The sequence below is a fragment of the Mya arenaria genome, chromosome 2, assembly GCF_026914265.1.
Source record: "Mya arenaria isolate MELC-2E11 chromosome 2, ASM2691426v1".
NCBI lineage: Eukaryota > Metazoa > Mollusca > Bivalvia > Myida > Myidae > Mya > Mya arenaria.
The window spans coordinates 39825827-39847304 of NC_069123.1; the positions used below are offsets into that span (position 1 = coordinate 39825827).

The window sequence follows — 21478 nt, forward strand, 5'->3', positions numbered from 1 at the left end:
AAATATTCCACCGAGCATGAGCTGAAGCCGGGCTGTGTAAAAAATAATCTACACTTTTGAACTAGATTTGAAATATATGAATAAATCCGTCTGGCAAGACCTTTAACTGTCAGACAGTTTCAACCATTTCGGAATTACCCTTTATCCCCCTCTGCGGAACTTCGGCTCTGCAGGTATTAAGAGCCACTTACTACGCACCTTTGCGTTGATCTCTGTTGAACTTTTAAGCAACAATGATCCATTCACAAAAGCGACACATTCACCTTGAACATCGGCTAATCTGCCTTGCTCGATTTCCAAATGTTTTTGTTGTCATTAAAGATTAAGAGGTGGGGCGGGATTTTATACATAACGATTTATGCCTTGACCGGTTTATTTAATCAGATGACAGATTCATTTATTAGCAAAATGTTAAACTGTGATGTAAATAAATATCATCATCATCATCATCATCATCATCATCATCATCATCATCATCATCATCATCATCATCCTTTTCAGCATCAGCGTCACAACCATCATCATCATCATCATCATCATCATCATCAAACCAAAGAACCACCCATCCATCCATCCATCCATCCATCCATCCATCCATCCATCCATCCATCCATCCATCCATCCATCCATCCATCCATCCATCCACACAACCACCTACCCACCTACCCCACCCAGAGCTCACCCATCCATACATCCATCCATCCACACAACCACCTACCCACCTACCCCATCCATCCATCCATCCATCCATCCATCCATCCATCCATCCATCCATCCATCCATCCATCCATCCATCCATCCATCCATCCATCCATTCATTCATCATTCATTCATTCATTCATTCATTCATTCATTCATTCATTCATTCATTCATTCATTCATTCATTCATTCATTCATTCATTCATTCATTCATTCATTCATTCATTCATTCATTCATTCATTCATTCATTCATTCATTCATTCATCCATCCATCCATCTATCCAATACTCAAACCATCCATCCATCATCCATTCATCCATCCATCCATCCAATACTCAAACCATCCATCCATCATCCATTCATTCATCCATCCACCCAATACTCAAACCATCCATCCATCATCCATTCATCCATTCATCCATAGACCCAGATCCATCCATCCATCATCCATTCATCCATTCGTCCATAGACCCAGATCCATCCATCCATCATCCATTCATCCATAGCCCCAGATCCATCCATCCATCTCTCTTTCTATCTATTTATTTGTTTTACTTTCGTTTATTCGCAGGTCATAGATAACAGATAAATATACCCTGTGCCATGTCTTCATCGTTTGCTTGTTAACATCACGAACAGACAATTAGAAACAATCCAGTCAAGCTCAAATAAGCAAATGAGACGACCGGAAAGATCATTTGTTACTTGTACCACCAGGGATCCGTTTTTACTTTTTCCCCGTTCTTTTGGCATCCCCAAACGGACACTAGTACGGGTTTGTCTACTCCAGGAACCCTTAGAAAACGGGCTGGAAATTGATTATTAATGTTCTCTGCCTTCACCATAGATCTTATTATGGACGTTCTAATGTATTAAAATGACTATAGACTTACGTGTTTGTGTTAGGACTGTGGACAGCCTTGCCAACACGAAAATGGCCACCGCCCAGCACCGCGGGGAGTTACCGCGCCCCATATCAGCGCTCGAAATGCCCGCTCTGCAAGTACAAAATGTCGATAATATGCTATGAATAGCATCAAACAAAAACTCTTTGAAATTCTATATCGCTATAAATAGCATTGTGAATAAAAACATGATAAAATAAAACAACAAGATTGACTACACACGTCGCACACATAAAAGTACTCGTATGTATACTCTTTATACAAGCACCATCAATAACAACAACAGCATAAACCACGTATGCACTAGCGGATCCAGGGGGGGGGGCGCACCCGGCGCACGCCCCCCCTAAAATTCCCGGAGCTTACATGTTCTTTGGTATGGAAACAATAAAATATACTATATGTTCCTATTTTTTCTTCGCTCGCTTCGCTCGCGTATCTTTATACAACATTTTAACTTCTGTGACATCAGCAGGAGTGGAACGGTCCAACTCGTCATTGAAATTCATCAAGAACCCGCACAGGAGTACCATGGGCCAGAGCCGGTTCAACGCTCTCATGCTACTCTTCATTCATAGGGACATAAAATTGGATATTGAGGAAATTGTGAACATCTACGCCAGGAAATATCCTAGGCGCATGCTACTGATAGATCCATTGTGCGATAGATACACATAGATAGCTATGCACTTAGAATATGTTGAATAGTAAAAGTATCTGAACATGGGTTCACAATTATACATGTATCTTCCCTCGTTTTTCCCGCTTAACGAAAATATACAAATTATATAAGCCACTTAGTCGTCCTAATAGAAACCTCGTTATGATATTAGAACTATAGGTATGCCCCTGGATCTGCTAGTGCAACCTTTAGAGTGATTAAACGTTACGCCCCCCCCCCCCAACCCAAAATCCTGGATCCGCCCCTGGTATGTACATAAAATGTAATGCCTTATGGTTTCATCTTAAGATATATAATTACATGTATATGAATGTCACAAAGACTGCATGGAATTTTCGTTGTATAATGTACTTAATAACAATTACAATTCCGGCTTTTGAAATGAACCCGTGTTGTAAAGTACGAACGCCCGGCTTGCTAGATTAGCATTCACAGATGTACCTTTTCACCATACAGACATCATACAAATTCATGTTCCTTGTTTATCCAACAGACTACAGTCTACAAACTCAATATTTTAATAAGAAGTCGATATGCCTTTTAAGCTGAGACCAAATATTTGCGTTCTCCAGTCATAGGTAATGTCCAAATAACCCATGAACCAGCGAGCCACCCATTTTATTCGTTTGTGGTGGGCAAACATTCCTGTTAATTCAAATATGGAGAACGTTTTAGCATTGTAATGTTCAAAGTTCGAAAGGCCCTGTTACACTCCGCTTCTACTCCACTCCCCAATTTGTATAAAGAAGTGCATCGCCAGCGGATCCTAACGACCGTCTGTTTTTTATCGATCGAAAAGGGACAGAACTCAATCACTGCCAGAGTTTTGGACCTTACAAAACACGTGTCTATTTCGTCTAGAATGTCAAGTGAAATAAATAAGCTGAAATAGATTTTTCCATCGACTATGTCTATGTTCTACTAACGAATACAATTTCTCAGACTGTATTCTTACCTACACAAACACGCATTTGATAAAGGTAATACTAAACAGTTGCGACACATTTCGTTTATTGCATGATATAACCACATCCGCACAGGTGTTTCAAATCAATATACAACTACGTTTTATTTCAAATTATGAAGGGTTTCATTTCAAAATTAGCCTTATACAAACGTTTCTAAATATATATTTATATGGTAACAAAATACCATTTAGACATTCCCACAATATCTGTTCTAAAATACTTTTTTTGCTTTTCTCGCCGTCTGACTCTTCATTATTTAATCATTTCCACATAAAACTGTTTATAAAATTCATTGGCGTGTTCATTTACAGACATTTGAATGCATTCATACAAAGGCGCGATAAAATGAATTTACAGTTGAGAAACTTTAACAAATGCCCGCAGACATCCGGGTTGGGCGTACGTTTTGAATATTTGCAAAGTTTAACAATGCAAAATGAGCACCACATACGGATGTAAACGCTCGCCTGGTTGTGTTGTTGTTTTTCAGTTTAACAAGGGGCATAACTCAATAAATATTAATACCAGAGTTATGAGCCTTGCTACGTTTGTGCGTATTGTCTCTTAAAAGGTTTGTACCAAGTTCCAATGTTAAGTGTTAAGTGCTTACACTATGACGCCGACGAAGACGCCGCCGTCGACAAGGATATGATAATACCTCGACTTTATGCCTCGACTTGATACCTCGACTTTAGGCCTCGACTTTTTGCCTCGACTTTATGCCTCGACTTTAATCCTCGACTTTAGGCCTCGACTTCATGCCATGACTTTATGCCACGACGTTATGCCTCGACTTGAGGTATCGACTGTATGCCTCGACGTTATGCCTTGACTTTATCAACGACTTCAAGCTTCGACTTTAGGTCTCGGCTTTATGCCACGACTTTATACATCGACTTTATATCTCGACTTAATGCCTCGACTGTAGGCCTCGATTTTATGCCTCGACTTTATACCTCGACTTTATGCCACGACTTTATTCCGCGACTTCATGCGCCGACTTTATGACTCGACTTTATCCCTCGTCTTTATACCTCGACTTTATGCCTCGAATTTTTTACCTCGACGTGCTCCTGCATTCGAATGCACTTACTTCACCGTATTATGTATTCGCTACGATACGACAGGAATTTAAAACAAAACAACAGTTTGCTATGTTAACTAACGTAAGCCTTAGATACATGGAGAGACAGCAATATATTACCATCGCATCAGAAAACATTAATTTAACAAGTGAAAATAATTCTTCTTTTTAAAATGCAGTGAAAGATACCCAGCTAAGTCATTGTGTTTAAAGGTCGTCTATAATCTCGCTACGGCGTGGTAAAATATCATTATCGTCATTGTACATTGAATTCATCTTTTGAAAAATCTTCGAAAAATAGTAATAAAAGATTGCTAATAATGCCCTTCGGTGTGAAATATCATTATTTACCCAACACATTCGGGCCCTTTTGAAGTCGCAATGGTTATAAATCGTCAGTGTAGATTCCATTGTTAAAGCAGAGAAAAACTTAAATGTAGATTTATAACATAAAGTAAATAAAGATACAATTTTATTTAGATTGTATGTACAGAATGTCATGATATCCAAGGGACTAATATTGTACGCTCAGCACTTAAATGGAGTTTAAAGCATAAAATGGTTAACAATATCATCATTCAGAATTCCTCAGCCATTTCCCATCGAAAATAACCCTGGATGTAAATGGACGGTTTACAATGTCAGAAATCTTTACATTTAACTACACTGCAAGTAGATCGCGTAGTAATTTCAATTTAGCAGTTAAACTTAATGACTTCACTCTTGGTAATCTTCAATTGATATACCGGCATACATGCGAGGTTGTTTTCGATGGAAAATGGCCGAGGTTTTCCAATGCATCATTAGTTTACTGCTCTGGACGATCAGTGATCTCCAGTACTTCTAAGGAGATGGGGGGGGGGGGGGAGGCGTTACCTAGGTGCGTAACCTTTTTACTTGCGCCTCTCCATATTTTTTTTTAATTTACTCACCCAAGACAATTTTACAACTTCTATTCCGAAATGGTGTATTCTGTGCGCATTTTATTACTTTTTCCTGTATTAAAATTTTGAGTAAACCTTTTAACCGACTTTAGGGGAGGGGGGGGGGCACCGCAGGGTGCGCCTACCTGGATCCGCTAGGGACGAATGCTGTTATAAAGTTTCATGTACATTTATACATCAAGGACAGTTTTAAAAGTGTCGATGATAATGAAAACAGGATATAACAAAAAAAAACAGACAGTATTTATACAATAAATTCTCATACTAGTTCAAGTCACGATAACGGATAACATAATATTAATATCATTCATACTAGTTATTTCCACCATTTCTAGAATAATGTACTCAGGAATTATGCAAAAGCAGTCAAAATAGTTCCTGAAACATGCATGGGTTTTACACGTTAAAATAGTTACTAAAGGGTATATAATTAAACCTCCGCGAAAGCCCGCGACCATTCCTTGGCAAGAGAAGAACTTGGAAGGTAAAGAGTACCATGAGTACTGTATTATCAAATAGTACGCACGTGAAATATGGTTTAATTATTAGCACTTGTCTTCAAAACACATTTATAGCTTATCGTTCGTTTTTTTTAAATCTGAAGTAATTGATAAAAATGGAGAGTTTGTAAGAAAACTGACAGGATTTTGTCGCTAATCATTCACATCAGCCAATAGGTTTCTGTTGTAATTGCTTCCATTCTGCCATTAAGCTTAAACTGTTGTAACATGTGGCTACAGAATTTAAAAATGATCATTATTCAATAACTGTACATGTCGCACATTTCAATATATTCTACATTTAAAACTGTTTGCTCATTAGTTGTGCATGTCTTACAAGCTTCCCCTCATATAGTATATGGTGGTGGTGCGGTGCTGGTGGTGCCGGCGGCGGTGGCTGTAGCGATGACGATGATGATGATGATGTCGCCAAACGGATGCCAACTATCGCCTGATTTTTTTAGGTAAAAGGTCTTTCATCACGGCAACAATGCGTCATCACGACACCAGTGCGTAATGAAACACTTCAATGTGGAAAAAGCAGTATTTTCGACACTCCGACAGAATGTATACCAAAGGTGGTTACATGGAGGTTAAAGCTGCACCCTCACAGATATACCGTTTTGCAACTTTTTTATTTTTTGTCTTGGAAACAGCATTTTTTTTGCGTAAATATCTGCAAACCAATGATAAAAGATTGCTGGAAAAAGATCAGATCGAAGATTTTCATATTTCTGTTCGAAAATTAATGTTTTTGTTTTTAAATATAAAAATCTGAGATCTAATATAACTGGGTTTACATTAATGTTCGCAAAAATTGGCTCGTTCCAAGACAAAAAAATAAAGTTGGCAAAACGTTCAATCTGTGAGAGTGCAGCTTTAAAAGATCGTAGTCGAAAACATACTAAGTACCACAAGTCGTTTGGTCTTTATATTTTCTCCAGCAATTGTTGACACAAATGATTTCATTTCTCATTCACGCTTGAAGGGGAAATCCAATGACAAGAACGACAGGTCAAATAAACTAAATAATTGACAATAATCAAGATTATAATGGTAAAACATGAAAACTTGAGAAGTACCACTATTCGTTTGGACAGTTAGAAATGTGGGACAGCTTTACATTTTCTTCAGCAGTTGTTGACACAAATAATTTCATTTCTCATTCACGCTTGAATGTACAGTTTCGGAATGTTTGCACTGTATGCGAAAACCCAAAGAGAGGAGCAGAATGTCAATTTAACTAAATACTTGACAATAATCTCGAAAAAAAACATGAACATTAACATTCTAATTACAATAGCAGATATTAAACCAATTGTTGAGGTACATACTTCAAAGTCTTCTTTCATTTTTTTTCTGGCGATTTAAACGTATTGGTTCAGCAATTCAAGGTTTAATATTATGTATATAAAAACATACGCCTCAGTAGATAGATTAAAAGGGTCTAAATTTATCAAATTTACCCAAAATATCTCGTGTTGGCTATAAATTATTGTGAGCAAAATATCATATGATAGCCAATCATTTCAGGATCAGTGTTGCATAAACCTTGAAATGCAGAAAATCAGGAAGTCAAAACTGAATATGCACGAGCTTTTGACTCATCTGATTTGGCTGATCAACTAAAAACAACAGAAATATGCAATAGCCAGTATAACGTATAACTATATTGACACTGTAACATAATCATTATAATGTAACGGGCTCAAATCAAAATAAAAACATAAAAATTCCAAAACAAAATACATCGAATATGTGCCCACTTTCTTCAATTCTCAAAGTACCCCATGATGAAACAAATGTTCTGATCCTGTATTGTAGCATATTCATAACATAGTGCAATACTAGTATTACTGTTTTGCCCCATCGGGTGGTGTGGGGTGGGGGACACTGGGGATTCAGATAAACCGCACTTATGGATGAAGTAGGAAACGTTATGAAAATCCCATTAAGCAGGAAAAAAACTTATATAATTTGGAAATATCCGGTTAAGTCAAAATCTTGCCAGTCGGGTTTCAAAACCCCTACATGCCCCCGGGCAAAAACCTTGGTAGTTGAGAGATTTATATATTTTTTTAAATCGTATGTAAAACAATTACCCGATGCTGATAACCATTATATACTTTCTTCTTCAAAATGGTCAAACATAAGATGCATATGTATTCATATTGTGGTTATTTTTTCCGAAGCCCTGATTTTAGTACATTTTGTATATGCGACATCTGCTCTTTTAATACAATCAACAATGTTGCAGTTTACAAACAAGAGCTGTCACAAACAATGGGTAGTATAGCTCCCCTTGTTCTTCGAATAGTCGAGCTAGAAATGCAATCGCCAATTACTACTACTAATAATATTCCATCATTCCTGCATGGTATTATCCAGAAGATGCAGGAAGGTATGCGCATTGATGTGCATGTTATCAAATTATTATGATGCAGTTCCAATAGTCCAAAATGCGTTTGTTTACACCAGATATAATATATATAAAAAAGTAATCAATATTTTTACCAACCTTTAAAGTCGAGCACTCAAGATCCGAAATAACGCGGATTTATTTTTCTTAACCGGTACGGTGAACGCCCAAGTCGAGTATAACCTAACCGAACGTCGAGTCTTTCACTATACGAAAGCACGGACAATAGTCTGTCATTCTTCAATGGGCACTACATGTACTTTACGCCCTGTTAGCTCTCTGGTCTATTAATAAGATTGTGTGCTAATCGTAAACCTGTTTTAATTCTATGAGAACCTTCCCACGCAGAATTAAATTCATGTATACATTTGTAACCTTGGACATTCCGAGCAGATTATTTTTACATAAATAAATGCACTGCACTCAAGTATTGCAAAACAAATACGGGTGAGAATGATTGTTTTAAAGAAGTTAATGGCAGAGTGTGCTGGTCATGATGAAGCCTTATATGCATAAGTCTGCTCTGTTTGCTAAATCAATATAACTGAATGGTAATATTTGATATGACTTGAAGTATTGGAGTATTTCAACATAATGACCTATTACAAAACTAAACTTAATACGAGACATTTCATACTGGGCAAGCTAAATTCTTGTGACTTTTGCGATCATACTTAAGCCTTGACTTAGCATTGCAGTTTTAATTTGTGTTTGCTTTTATGCCCAGCCAAACCAGTTCATACTACAAACAGATATATACGATATTAGTTGAATGGTGTAAATATTGATACAAATGAGCGCACAATTTATCATTCATCAAAACTTAATAAAGTATTAGGGAAAAACAAAAGTTAAAAGAATTAAAAATTTAAGTGTGTGGCAGAAGCAAACATCATATATTGGGATTTCATTATTCATGGCCATTTATACATACCAAAAATCATTACAACGTTCAAACAGAGCTGAAATAAGTCATTTCTATTGTGTATATATATATCATGTACAAGGCGTTCCTTTGATAAATGTTGCCATTGGAAATGCCGAAATTAATTTGTTATTTTTTTTAATTCTAATAACATTTTTGAGTCGTTTATTGTTTTCCATTTTATAAATTAGTATACAAAAAGTGTCTATGCTTTTGTTGTTGAAATCGGTTTGATTTATAAAATGCTTTCTCATTTTAATAATTCGTGTTTATCCGGTCGGATTGTACTCCCAAACTTGAGAGATTCAACGTTATGCTGTTGTGCTCTGACAAAGTAAAATGCTGACGCATAACCTCGATGTTGAGTCCGTGACGCTGTAGTGTCCATGACGCTGTAGTGTCCGTGACACAGCCAACAGTTTCTCACAGCAGATACACTTACTTTAATAAACGTTAACTTTGATATTCAAGGTCTGTATAGAGAAGATAACAAAAAGTAATGAAACAAACATTATTCAATAGTATAGCAATTTTGTTGATGCTAAATTTGAATAAATTAAACGATTCACAAAACAATAAAATATAATGTTTATCTGTCCATTTATATAATGATTGCAATCAGGACTTTACACATGGCCATTACTGAAATTAATACTATTGGTAGAAGTTTATTTTTACCCTAGTGCAACATGGGTGCTTAATACTGTGAAACGGCGAATGTGCACATTTTCCCCTGTTACCCTCTTATAGCAATGTATTTTAGACAAAGTATAAATGTTGGTAAAAGTATTCTCTCTCTACTCAAAGGATACAAGATTAACATGAGTTTACCTGGCATTCCATTGATATATGGACTACTTGAAAAGCAAAATAGCATCATTTTGTCAAATTTATTGAATAAAATTGTCATGCTTTTTTGAAAAGGGTATATATGTGTGCCCTATTACACAGTCATCTTCATTGGACGTTATAATGAATCATTGCCATCGTCGTCATCGTCGCCGTCATGGTGGTGGCATATTAAAAAATAAACGTTATCATTTCTCAATATATTGTATCACGCCGGGTGATCATTGGAGCCATAACATTTTGCTATGTGTTGAAAAAGCTCCAACGCGTCTTCCGTTGTAGTGCCAATGAGTGGAATATGGATGTAAACAGTGAGTATGGTTTCTAAGTTTTCATTTGTAGAGGTTTATACAAGTAAATAAAAACATTGGAGAATAGCGTTCCACATAGGAATGGCCATGAGTTGTTCTAAATGTAAAAATCCTGAATAACATTTAATACCTGATCGTCTAGAACTTGCATAACTTGTATCTGGTTGTCTAGAACTTGCATAACTTGCTAGACGTTAGTGTTGACAACGTAAAAATCTGGATTTTCGTGAGAATTGTTCTCGTACCTTAGGTTAACGCATTTTCTTTACATGTGTGTGGCTTTTTTTATTGCCAAAAGGTTGCCGCGTTAGAACTTTATTTGTTATACTTGCTGCACTATGCTCGATTTTCTGAACGTTGTGGTGCCAATGAATAGGTTGTGGTGCTCATGAATAGTAATTTAGTAGGAAACGAATTGTGAAAAAAACTGTTGCAATTTCATAACATGAAAATTAACAATTAACTGAATTAATATCATTTTCTTTTTAAAGTATGACCAACTACCACACTGCTTCGCGAACTTTAAGGTTCATTTTGTGTCTAATTAATTAATACTTTAAAGCAAATGATCGTCGTAATTCCAATTCTGTATTTCCAGGTATTATAAGGCAAAAATCTAACGATTGTGTTTATATATTTTCAGATAGTGAAAAAGAGGCGGGTATATTCATGTCGAGAAAAAAAATCACTCCGTAGCTCAAAAATTGCAAGAAAAGGTATTTTACAGTCAATCACCTAAATTAACAAGCACTCCCTTGCCATCTCAGAACCAGTATCTGGTTTGTCCACCATGTGTGTCTCTTACTGCAATACAGCGATGTCGCATTGAGCGAATCAATGTCTTAATCGTCTCCTGTGGTATCGCGGCCCACTCTTCGTGCACAAAACGTGTAAGCTCATTAGCGTTTTGAGGATTACGCAGTCGAACACGGCGTTTCAAGGCGTCCCATAAATGCTCAAATGGAGACAGGTCAGGTGAGAATGCAGGCCATGAAAGAACCTGGATATTTCTCTCCTGAAGGTAGGTGGTTGAAAATCGAGCGGTGTGGCACATAGACGGTTGTCCTGGAACATAGTGACGTTCGGATTGGCGTTGATGAATGGTGCAACAACTGGCTCCCATATCTCATTTCGATATCGCTGTCCTTTTACCTACCTTGCACTTCCACTTTATGGGTTCGAGAATAAATGGATATTCCACCCCTCACCATTACGTTAGGTAATCGATCTCTCTGACGTACACATGCGTCCGAAAAGCGTCGTCTATAGCAACGCATGCGTCAACCAGCGTGATCCAAGCAAAACCGTGATTAGTCGCTAAATAACACTGTGTTCCACTGTTGTTGAGTCCTACGGTGATGTTGGTGTACCCAATCCCGACGTTTACGTCGACGTTCGGCTGTAAGGCACGGGCCGGTATGTCGGCGTCTAGCCCTAAGTCCATGTTCGGCAAGCCTATTTCTCACGTTTGAGCACATATCCCGGCATTGGTACGTCCTGCGGTGGTCGTTGCCGGCAAAAAATCTGTTACGTAGATGTGACGTCCTCATATAGCGGTCTTGCGCAGGGGTCGTTACTCGCAGCCTGCCAGATCTATGGCGATCATTAACTGTGCCAAGTGTTCGATAACGTCCTACCAGACGGGATATTTTCATACGCGACACACCAAAACGTGCAGCGACGTCACCATGAGGTGCACCTGCCTGTACTGGCTGCAGCATACCAATATTCCGATTACGCTCATCAGCAGACAAACGTGGCATACTTGTTACGAAAGAAACCGGATAATTAATGCTTTTTTTTCAACTGCACTTCAACCCTTAAACAAATCAATATTCACGTAAACTCAACATGTACCATGTACCTCGTACCCCGTGCACCACGTGAAAATCTGAAGCTATGTCGTTTACTGAAATGCTTCAATGAATTTAGCTAATCCCTATGATTTACATGTACGAACTATAACCACTTAATTTTAATTAACTTTTAAGTATACACTATATTTACTTGTTTTTATATAGAAATCATTGAAATATTATGATATCGTTTCTTACTTAGGTGAGTATATATTGTTTACAATAAACTAAGTTTGAGGTTAGAAGTTTGGTCGTTGGGCCTGCCCCTGTTTTGCCGTTGCATCAATCAATGGTATCATTAGGAGAAGCCTGACGACGCACAAACTAACCTGGCACACTGACGTAACGTGTACAACACTGAGTGGTGAAACGAAAGGCTTCAACAAATACATTCCGCAGATAATATTTGTTGAAGTAAAAGTAAATATTTATTCAAAACAAGAAATTTCATAATACTTAAAAAGATCTGATAATTGTAGGACTAGCACTGCAAAACCAACAATGAATTAATTATATGACAAAAGGGCTTATTTCGTTTGTGTTTTCAAAGTGAATACAAATCATTGAATTTCTGAACAAAATTATATTCTACAGACAGACTTTATTCCAAAAGAGTTTTCCATGTACAAACATAGTTCGAAGTAAGATACCATTTAATACGTCGACGTTTTACTTTATGTCCGAATGTTTCGTGTTTATGCGACTTTTATCTTTTCTTATCAGTTATAATACATTTGCGTTTCATGTCTATTTCAAAGATCGTTTTAATTATGACACTAAAACTAAAGTCAGTACGTAATTTTTCATTGTAATGTATTGTTGATATATATAAAGAAACCATTGTCTTTTGCGCACGTGTGTCTGTGTGTGGTGTGCGTGCGTGTGTGTGTATGTGTGCGTGTGTTACCCAGAATACATCATGTAACATTAGTAATGGCATAAGATTTGGAATTATTATTGAATGCATTTTAAACTAATTATGATGTTATGTCATGAGTAAGGTCATTTACTAACTATACAATCATGTTATATGGCTGCATTGTCTTATGATAATATTGTGCATGTGTGTGTGTGTGTGCGTGTGTGTGTGTATGTGTGTGCGTGTGTGTGTGTTACTGCTGTGTTCTGTTACATTGTGCATCAATGGCCCTATCTTAACATTCAGTCCTAATTTGTATTGATGATAATATGGAGTTATGTAACCTCATGGAGGTATGGTCCTGAACAACTTTGTAAAATATTAAGTTAATTGAATGAAGGATATTTGAGTGATAAGTGAAAATGCAAACTTGCCCTTAAACTTTAGCCAGACAGCAACACAATTGCCGGGGCAAGTAGTAGACTCCTTATTCTCCGAATAACCAAGCTAAAAACTTTAATGAAACCTCAAAAGGCCATAAGGTGTATTCAGGATCAGAGTTGTCAAACCTCATCATCTAATGGGCCTGAACAACTGTGTGAAGTATCAAGTGAATTGAATGAAGAGTGAATTCCACAAAAGAACAAGACTCTATTGCTGGGGCAAGGACAAACTGTTGAACATAATTCAAAAACAGATTTGCCACTGATTACAGTAGATAAGAAAACGGAAACAGAAAAAAGTGGTCTGATGTGGCCCATCGGTATATTTCTATCTTTTCTGATAACATGACTTTTTTTGTAATAGAACATTTTCTAATTTTCAGTTCCTAATTTATCCACAAAAAAACATGAATCTCCAACAAGTTAAATTCTGCTGATTTGGGGTTTGAAAACTTAAAATAACACAAGCTGTCTAAGTATGTGACGAATGCCCCCAAATGTGACATTGACCTATGAACAAGGTCAAAACAGGAAAAAGTTAAAGCCCAGACCACCTACACTCTATGTCCTTAAATGTAGCATTTCATTGTCGAAAACACTAAGTGTGACCTTGACCTAAGAGGTAGGGACATAGGCGAAACATCATTTTGGAATGTTGAACACATGTGGCAAGTTATTTTAAAATCAGCTATACAAGAGAAAGGTACAGCCAGGACATGACCACCTATTTTCTATGTCCTTAGATGCAGCATTCCATTGTGGAGAAACACTGAGTGTGACCTTGACCTTAGAGATAGGGACATGGGTCATGCGCACAACACCTCATCTTGGTATGTCAACCACATGTGGCAAGTAATTTCAAAATTTGTCCAGTTATAGTTCTATATATATATATATATCTGTGGCGAAAGATTAAACAACAACAACGTATCATACTAAGCACATTTTATCTATAACAATATCATAATGCAGCACATTTGAAACTCTTATAAAACTCAAGAAAATTTCAGTACACAATTAAATCCACAAGAAAATAAGTTCCTATTGGTTCATGCTGTAAGTGAACAAACTGAGTGAGTCAAAATGAACTTCCAGAAATAACTTCCAGAAATAACGAGAGTTAACTTCACAGTCTATAGAAACTTTGATCTACTAAGTCACCATGCGATGTTGATCTAAACAGATAGACTTGATTACTCTCCACCTAAAAAAAGAATGGAACATATTAATGATGATTCATTAATCGTCAATGAACATTGTTTTACACAGATAATATTACTATAGTGTAAATGAACTATATTCTAAATATTACAAGAACATGTACATACAATCTCATTAAAATAAAATCCCCATTACTGGCTACTTGACATTACGCATAGCTTAACAATGCGTATACAATGTAATGAAATAAGGCAAACGTCACAATATTATTTTAATAAGATTAATGAATATGCAGGTTGCATCCACATGATACAAAGACTTGAAATACTTTTAAAACTTAGCATACTTGTACATGAATGAGATTTGAGGGGTTTTTTTACCAAAAGACTGTTTAAGTACATCAATACCTGGTACATTTGTATTTTAAGTAGGATGCAAGTAAAAATATTTTCATAGACGCAACACAAAGGCTTGTAGTGAAAAAGACCTTGACATTTGACACTATAAAACAATAATTAAATATTATACTAAGCAATACATACATGTCATTGAAAAACAATCTGCATATTCCATTGCATAGGAAGGAGTAACAAGAGATGTTAGTGAAACATTTATGCCCCCTTGGGAGCCAAATTGTTAGTAGGATTTGGACACTTAAATAAAATATGGACAATCAGAAAACCTTTTTTCAGCTTACAGTCACACTGACCTTGACCTTTGACCCACTGACCTCAAAATCAATAGGGTTCATCTGCTGGTCATGACCAATAAGCCTACCTAGTATGAGGTCCCTGGGTCAAAGCGTTCTCAAGTTATTGATCGGAAACCGTTTTTCATGTTAAGGTCACACTGACCTTGACCTTTGACCCACTGACCTCAAAATCAATAGGGTTCATCTGCTGGTCATGACCAATACACCTACCAAGTATGAGGTTCCTGGGTCAAAGCGTTCTCAAGTTATTGATCGGAAACCGTTTTTCATGTAAAGGTCACACTGACCTTGACCTTACAGTCACACTGACCTTGACCTTTGACCCACTGACCTCAAAATCAATAGGGTTCATCTGCTGGTCATGACCAATAAGCCTACCTAGTATGAGGTCCCTGGGTCAAAGCGTTCTCAAGTTATTGATCGGAAACCGTTTTTCATGTTAAGGTCACACTGACCTTGACCTTTGACCCACTGACCTCAAAATCAATAGGGTTCATCTGCTGGTCATGACCAATACACCTACCAAGTATGAGGTTCCTGGGTCAAAGCGTTCTCAAGTTATTGATCGGAAACCGTTTTTCATGTAAAGGTCACACTGACCTTGACCTTTGACCCACTGACCTCAAAATCAATAGGGTTCATCTGCTGGTGATGACCAATACACATACCAAGTATGAGGTCCCTCGGTCAAAGCGTTCTCAAGTTATTGATCGGAAACCATTTGGTATTCCGACCGACCGACAGACAGACAGACAGACCGACCGACATGTGCAAAACAATATACCCCACTTTTTTCAAAAGGGGGCATAAAAAGTATAAAAAAGAAGCTTAAGATAAATATATGAATAGGCACACTCACCCTTTGATTTATTCATAGATGTCCTCTTTATCACAAATATACTGGATAATGTCCTTAGGAGTCACCAGTCTCTCTGAATCAACATCTGGAATCTCAAAGCCTGCAAAAGAAAAATTCCCTGTACGTTTTACAGTTTTTCTTCTTCTATATATGTTACAATTACATTGTACAACAATATCTGTTTAACGAAGTGTATGAAACAAGAGCATCCCCAAGCCAACGATTTTCTGTTGTTTTTCCTACAGTCCAACAAGATGCACAACTTGATAATTATTAAATATGCACTCTTATTCCCAAATAATTTATACCACAATTAACACAATTGTTTTCAGTTACCGAAAAGGATCTATATATATCAAAAACAATGGTTCTTATTATGGATACCTTGTTGAATTTGAAAAAATGGTACAGAAAACATGGTATTTTTACCCCATGAGATGATAGTTGATCACTGTATAACTTAAGGCATTCACCAGTCATGTAATATTTGTACATTTTCAGCTATTAAACCTACAGCTACAATTTCGTTATCAGTCATTAATATTTTCCATACATGCATTATATAGTAAGTAGTTCAAGGTTTATCAAGAATTTTTTATGTTTGTTATATATGTGCATACATTGATCCTAAATACAACTGTCACTTTAAAGCCAGAGTTATGGGCCTTGCTACAAAAGTGCATTTTGTCTCTGGCAAATAATTTCTTAATATTTTTTTTTAATTATTGCCATTACTTGTTGAAAAGAATAACCCATTTAACCATACTTATTCTTTTATAGACAATACTATGATTGTTATTCTGACATAAGATTCTAAATAATATGGGTCCTTCTATGTTATGGGTATATTACGGCTATATTATTGATTCATGTTTTTAAGATCGTTACATACCAAACTCATCCTCCATGGCCATGATGACCTCGACATGGTCCAGACTGTCCAACCCAAGATCATTCATGAAGTTTGAGGTTTCACTCAGCTGAAATGTCAACAAGTAAGTCTTGTGTCCAAACTGGCCTACCATGAAACATGAACATAATTTTAATACATGTTTAATATGTTTTTAAGACATTCACCAATATTTTCAATCTATTTCAGTATTCGTAACTTTCAACTTAATAACAGTTAATTACTGTCTTATTGCTATAAAGATAGCTGTTAGGTACATTCTCAATAAAAACTTTAAAGAAAAACATTCCTGCACTCAGTCACTGAGTCAACATCATTGCTCTGTAATACCGGCAAGTACAAGATAAAAACATGAAAAAGTGCTGAAGAAAGACTTTTCGATAAAAAAATTATAATGAAATGTCATTTTGTTAAATACATGTACCGTATATCTTACATGTGCACTCTCTTGACATTAAAAGAGTTGAAATGAATCCACATCTTTCTCTATTTTTTTTTTTTTAAAGTAGATGTCTTAAAAATCAAAATCAAACCTTTTCTGGATCAACTTTATCGTAAAGTCGCAAAACCAACAGCACTCTTTCAGTTACGTTGGAGATTGAAAGTGGAATATGCATGGCATACTGCCTAGCACTTTGAAAGGAAGGAATCTGAAAAAGAAATAGGAATTACAAATGTACCTTTTCTGCATTTATTTTATCATATTTCCTGATAACATCCATCACTCTTGCAGCTATAGCATCTGGAGATTTTTCATCTGAGCTGTAAAACCTCAAGCTTGCATGAATCTTTGAATTCTGTAAATAAAATTATTGGAGTGAACATAAGTCAAAACAGCGCTCTTGACACCAGGCATATCATCATGACATGTGTAAACTACACATAAAATATGTTAATTTTCACACTATTTTTAATTTTTGAATCATTTTGATACTCTTCTAACAATACAGTGATATTTAAATGTTCATTTGCAGAATGTATCCAAAGTTAATTGTTTTATGTTAACTATAAAATATCTAATTATTCACCTCAAATATGTCAAAGTTTACAGGTAGTTACTTCCGGTAGTACTTAATATTGTATCAATTCTGATTGGTTGCCTTATCTTGTGATAATTTTGTTGCAAAAAAAGCAAACCCTCCTAACCCTAGCTTTATTTTGCAGTGTACTGTGTTTGAATTATGTTATTAAAGCTACATAACTGTTGTTTAACTTCATATGCATGTGTTGCGCTATGCTAGTCTAAAATAATAGACGTGTTATACCGGATTCTTTCAATCCCTAACGTCTAAACGGGAATGTGCAAAAAACGGGGGTGTTTTAAAAATATTGAAATTGTTTTAAGTGAAGTATTTTATTGTTGAAATTGATCATAAAGAGTAATATTCATATTTTAACATGTAAGTGAAATGTTATTTTGCACTAAACAAGCATTTAATGCATAAAAACAAGTTGTTTACCTTTCCAATAAAACGAAAGTTGACTTACACAAACAACAATTTTGCGAAGGGGAACAACTTGATACAATCGTAATAACTCGGCCTCCTCCGACAAAGCTTCGAGATAGACCTTGTTATACAATCGTAACAACTCGGCCATGGCCGAAATGTTCCGAGTGATTTAAAACTGTGCCCTGAAGCCTTGCAGGTGCCCTACATGTATATATCGTTATGTTTTGACAGAATGAAATGAAGAAAAGCCGTCAAACTCATAATTAGAAGTTGGATATTTATTTTTTGTGTACATAACTAATATAAAATAACATTATCTGGTAATATTTCTTGTTTTTATGATATTTTATAGACACTATATGCTTTAACCCGGAATCCTGATCAGAACAACTACCCACTTTTGATACTAAACAATTTGTACGTGAAGGATTTGCCATATCAAAAATCTAAAAAAAATCCGCCAACGTACAATTATTTGGACTAGTGCTATGCTTACTGTTGGTTTGTATGTGTTAGTTAATATTTTATCATGGTTTATAATTAAACATCATGTCAGTCGTAGTAGTCACAGTTGTATTAGCTAATACATTGTTTGTAATTACTGCAGACACATTTGCTATCTGTGAATTGCGGATTTATATGTTTCTGGTTATTTGTTGAAAAAATATTTAATTATATTCATTTTATGGCATGACAAGTGAGCAATACATACTGACTATCATTTGGTGTTGTTTATTCTTTTTCCTTCATTAACTTTTAAGAGAGTTAGCGCACTCATGTTACATAGAAGAGCTGAGAATAATTTCCATTTTCATCTGAGACCAACTTCTCATAAATCAAATAGCAAACATTTTTCAATATTGAGAAAAGTGGGCCACTAGCGAATCAACAGAAGCAAAACAATTCTTATTCAACAACAGAATTCAGCTTATTGAATGGTATTTTGATTTTTTTTACTAGAAAAATTTTTTGATAGATTTTGAGATGTGCAGTAAATGTTATTCATAAAAGGGAGATTACTCGTGTCAATAACTAATGACAAGTTCAAATAATTATTCTGTCACTTTATTTTGAATATCATTGTAACAACTAAATGTATGAATGACACTTAAATTTGTTTTCGTGAAGAAAGACAAAACTTTTGGTTACATCCGAATACTACTCAAGTACACAGACAAAATGACATTGAAGAGTCATTCCATGTTCTCTCACTTGTGGTGTCAAAAGGGTGTAGGAATTCGGGCATCTTCTTGTGTTGTTCGTTGAAGAACTGTTGTGTATGCTTGCTGCGACCGCCAGTCTTGGAACAGCTGTTCTAATAACTTGCGAAAAGCAACTTGAAACCCGCACGGTATTTTTCAAAAGTGTGGAGGCCATTTTTTCGATAAAGGGACAGTCAATAGTTCTTGAAAGTTGTACTGCAGGCAACAGTTACTGTCGGATCAACGCGAGCGCTTTTCTTAAAGTCTTGAATCTTAATTACTAAAATCTGCATGCACTCTCACATATTGAACGTTTTGACAACTTTTTTATTTTTTGTCATGGAACGAAACATTTTTTTGCGAAAATCCATGGAAGCCATTCAACATTAATTTTCGAACGGAAATATGAAAATCTACGATGATTTCTTGTCAGCAATCTTATATCATTGACCTGGATATTGTGTTTGACTTGATACAATCGGTGTCGGTAAGTAGTTCAATCAATTATATTCATGTTGTTGTTTTTTTGTTTAAGAAGTTTTCTAGTATTAGGCCTTAAACAGAATACGAGCTATTAATGATGACTTTTAACATTGTTATGTTATTCTCGAATATGATGCAAATTAAAATATTACATACAATTGCACAAAACTGGACACAGAAATATTACTATTAGAAATGTGTATAACCAACATTGATACTCAGATATCTTCTTTTTTCTCATGATCTTAAATAATGTCCGACTGTATGAAATATTCAATTAAAAATTACACCATTTAATATTAATTCATTCTCACATTTATATTCCAGAAACAATAAAATCAAATGATTTTAGCGTATAATATGCTATATGTTAAAATTGTTGCATGCCTTATATATATGTGTGTGTGTATTTTGTGTTTACCTTACACAAATCCTGTTTAATATAACCTGACTATTGTCCGCTTGACTTAATTAGACGTAATCATGAACCAACAGAAGCTGTCCGTGTTTATCAATAAACGTGCTAATCCGTTTGTCATGTACTTGACCAGGGACAGGTGCTAATATGTGACACGCGTCCGTATAATAGCAGTCATAAAATTCACAAATCCCCTTCTCGTTGTTACCATATCTTAGCTGTTATGATGGCCATTGGTATGTCTATACCAAAAGACAAAAAAAGCGTACAACTTAACTCAGTTGGGTAGAAATTTCAGACCAAAAAATAATAAAAAATGTGGTACAAAAAAGAGTAGAAAGGGTGATACCGACGGAGAAACTGCTATCAATCCTGCCCCAGATTCCGCTGTTAAAAAAAATGTACTTTTTCAAATAATTTATCTATTAACAAACACGACGATTCATTTTTGAACGAGTCAGATCTCGTAAAAACTACACCTAAAACTAGAATCGGCGAATCAACCCGAAATCAATCCTCAAAAAGACTGTGAGAAATACTGGAAATAAAAGAAAATTACAATTCCATGATGAACAAATAGAAAAAAATCCCAAAATTTCCGAAACTTCCTTTGATGACGACATGTTAGAACTTGACATTAGTAGGGATGATGAAACCGGTGAAGAACATAACTTTTGGAAAAAAATCTCAATTTAAAAGAATCGGATAAGGATGATATATTACTTAACCGAAAAATTTCGTCAAATCATATACAAGCTGTTAATATTCTTCTTAAAAAACAGTTTGGCAATTCGATTCATGGCTTACAATTACCCGAAAAGGTGCCTGTTCGGCTC

The 21478-nt window shown here is 35.8% G+C and overlaps 2 protein-coding genes across 2 annotated transcripts in view; both read right to left on the minus strand.

Annotated features, from left to right (window-relative positions):
• The window catches only part of LOC128210972 (uncharacterized), a 124344-nt gene extending 115937 nt beyond the window's left edge, over window positions 1-8407 (minus strand). The window contains exons 1-2 of the mRNA XM_052915331.1: window positions 8303-8407; window positions 1595-1698 (exon numbers count right to left, since the gene is read on the minus strand). Coding sequence (XP_052771291.1) covers window positions 1595-1676 — 82 coding nt within the window. The 5' untranslated portion in view covers window positions 1677-1698; window positions 8303-8407. The remainder of the gene's footprint in view (window positions 1-1594; window positions 1699-8302) is intronic.
• A 5969-nt stretch (window positions 8408-14376) lies between these two features.
• Window positions 14377-19939, minus strand: LOC128211113 (acyl carrier protein, mitochondrial-like). The gene is made up of 5 exons (XM_052915535.1): window positions 19752-19939; window positions 17622-17738; window positions 17071-17158; window positions 16179-16278; window positions 14377-14650 (listed from the first exon to the last, which is right to left on the minus strand). Exons 1-4 carry the CDS (start codon window positions 19914-19916, stop codon window positions 16187-16189), a joined length of 462 nt encoding a protein of 153 aa, XP_052771495.1. The 5' UTR covers window positions 19917-19939; the 3' UTR covers window positions 14377-14650; window positions 16179-16186.
• Between the last annotated feature and the right edge of the window lie 1539 nt (window positions 19940-21478).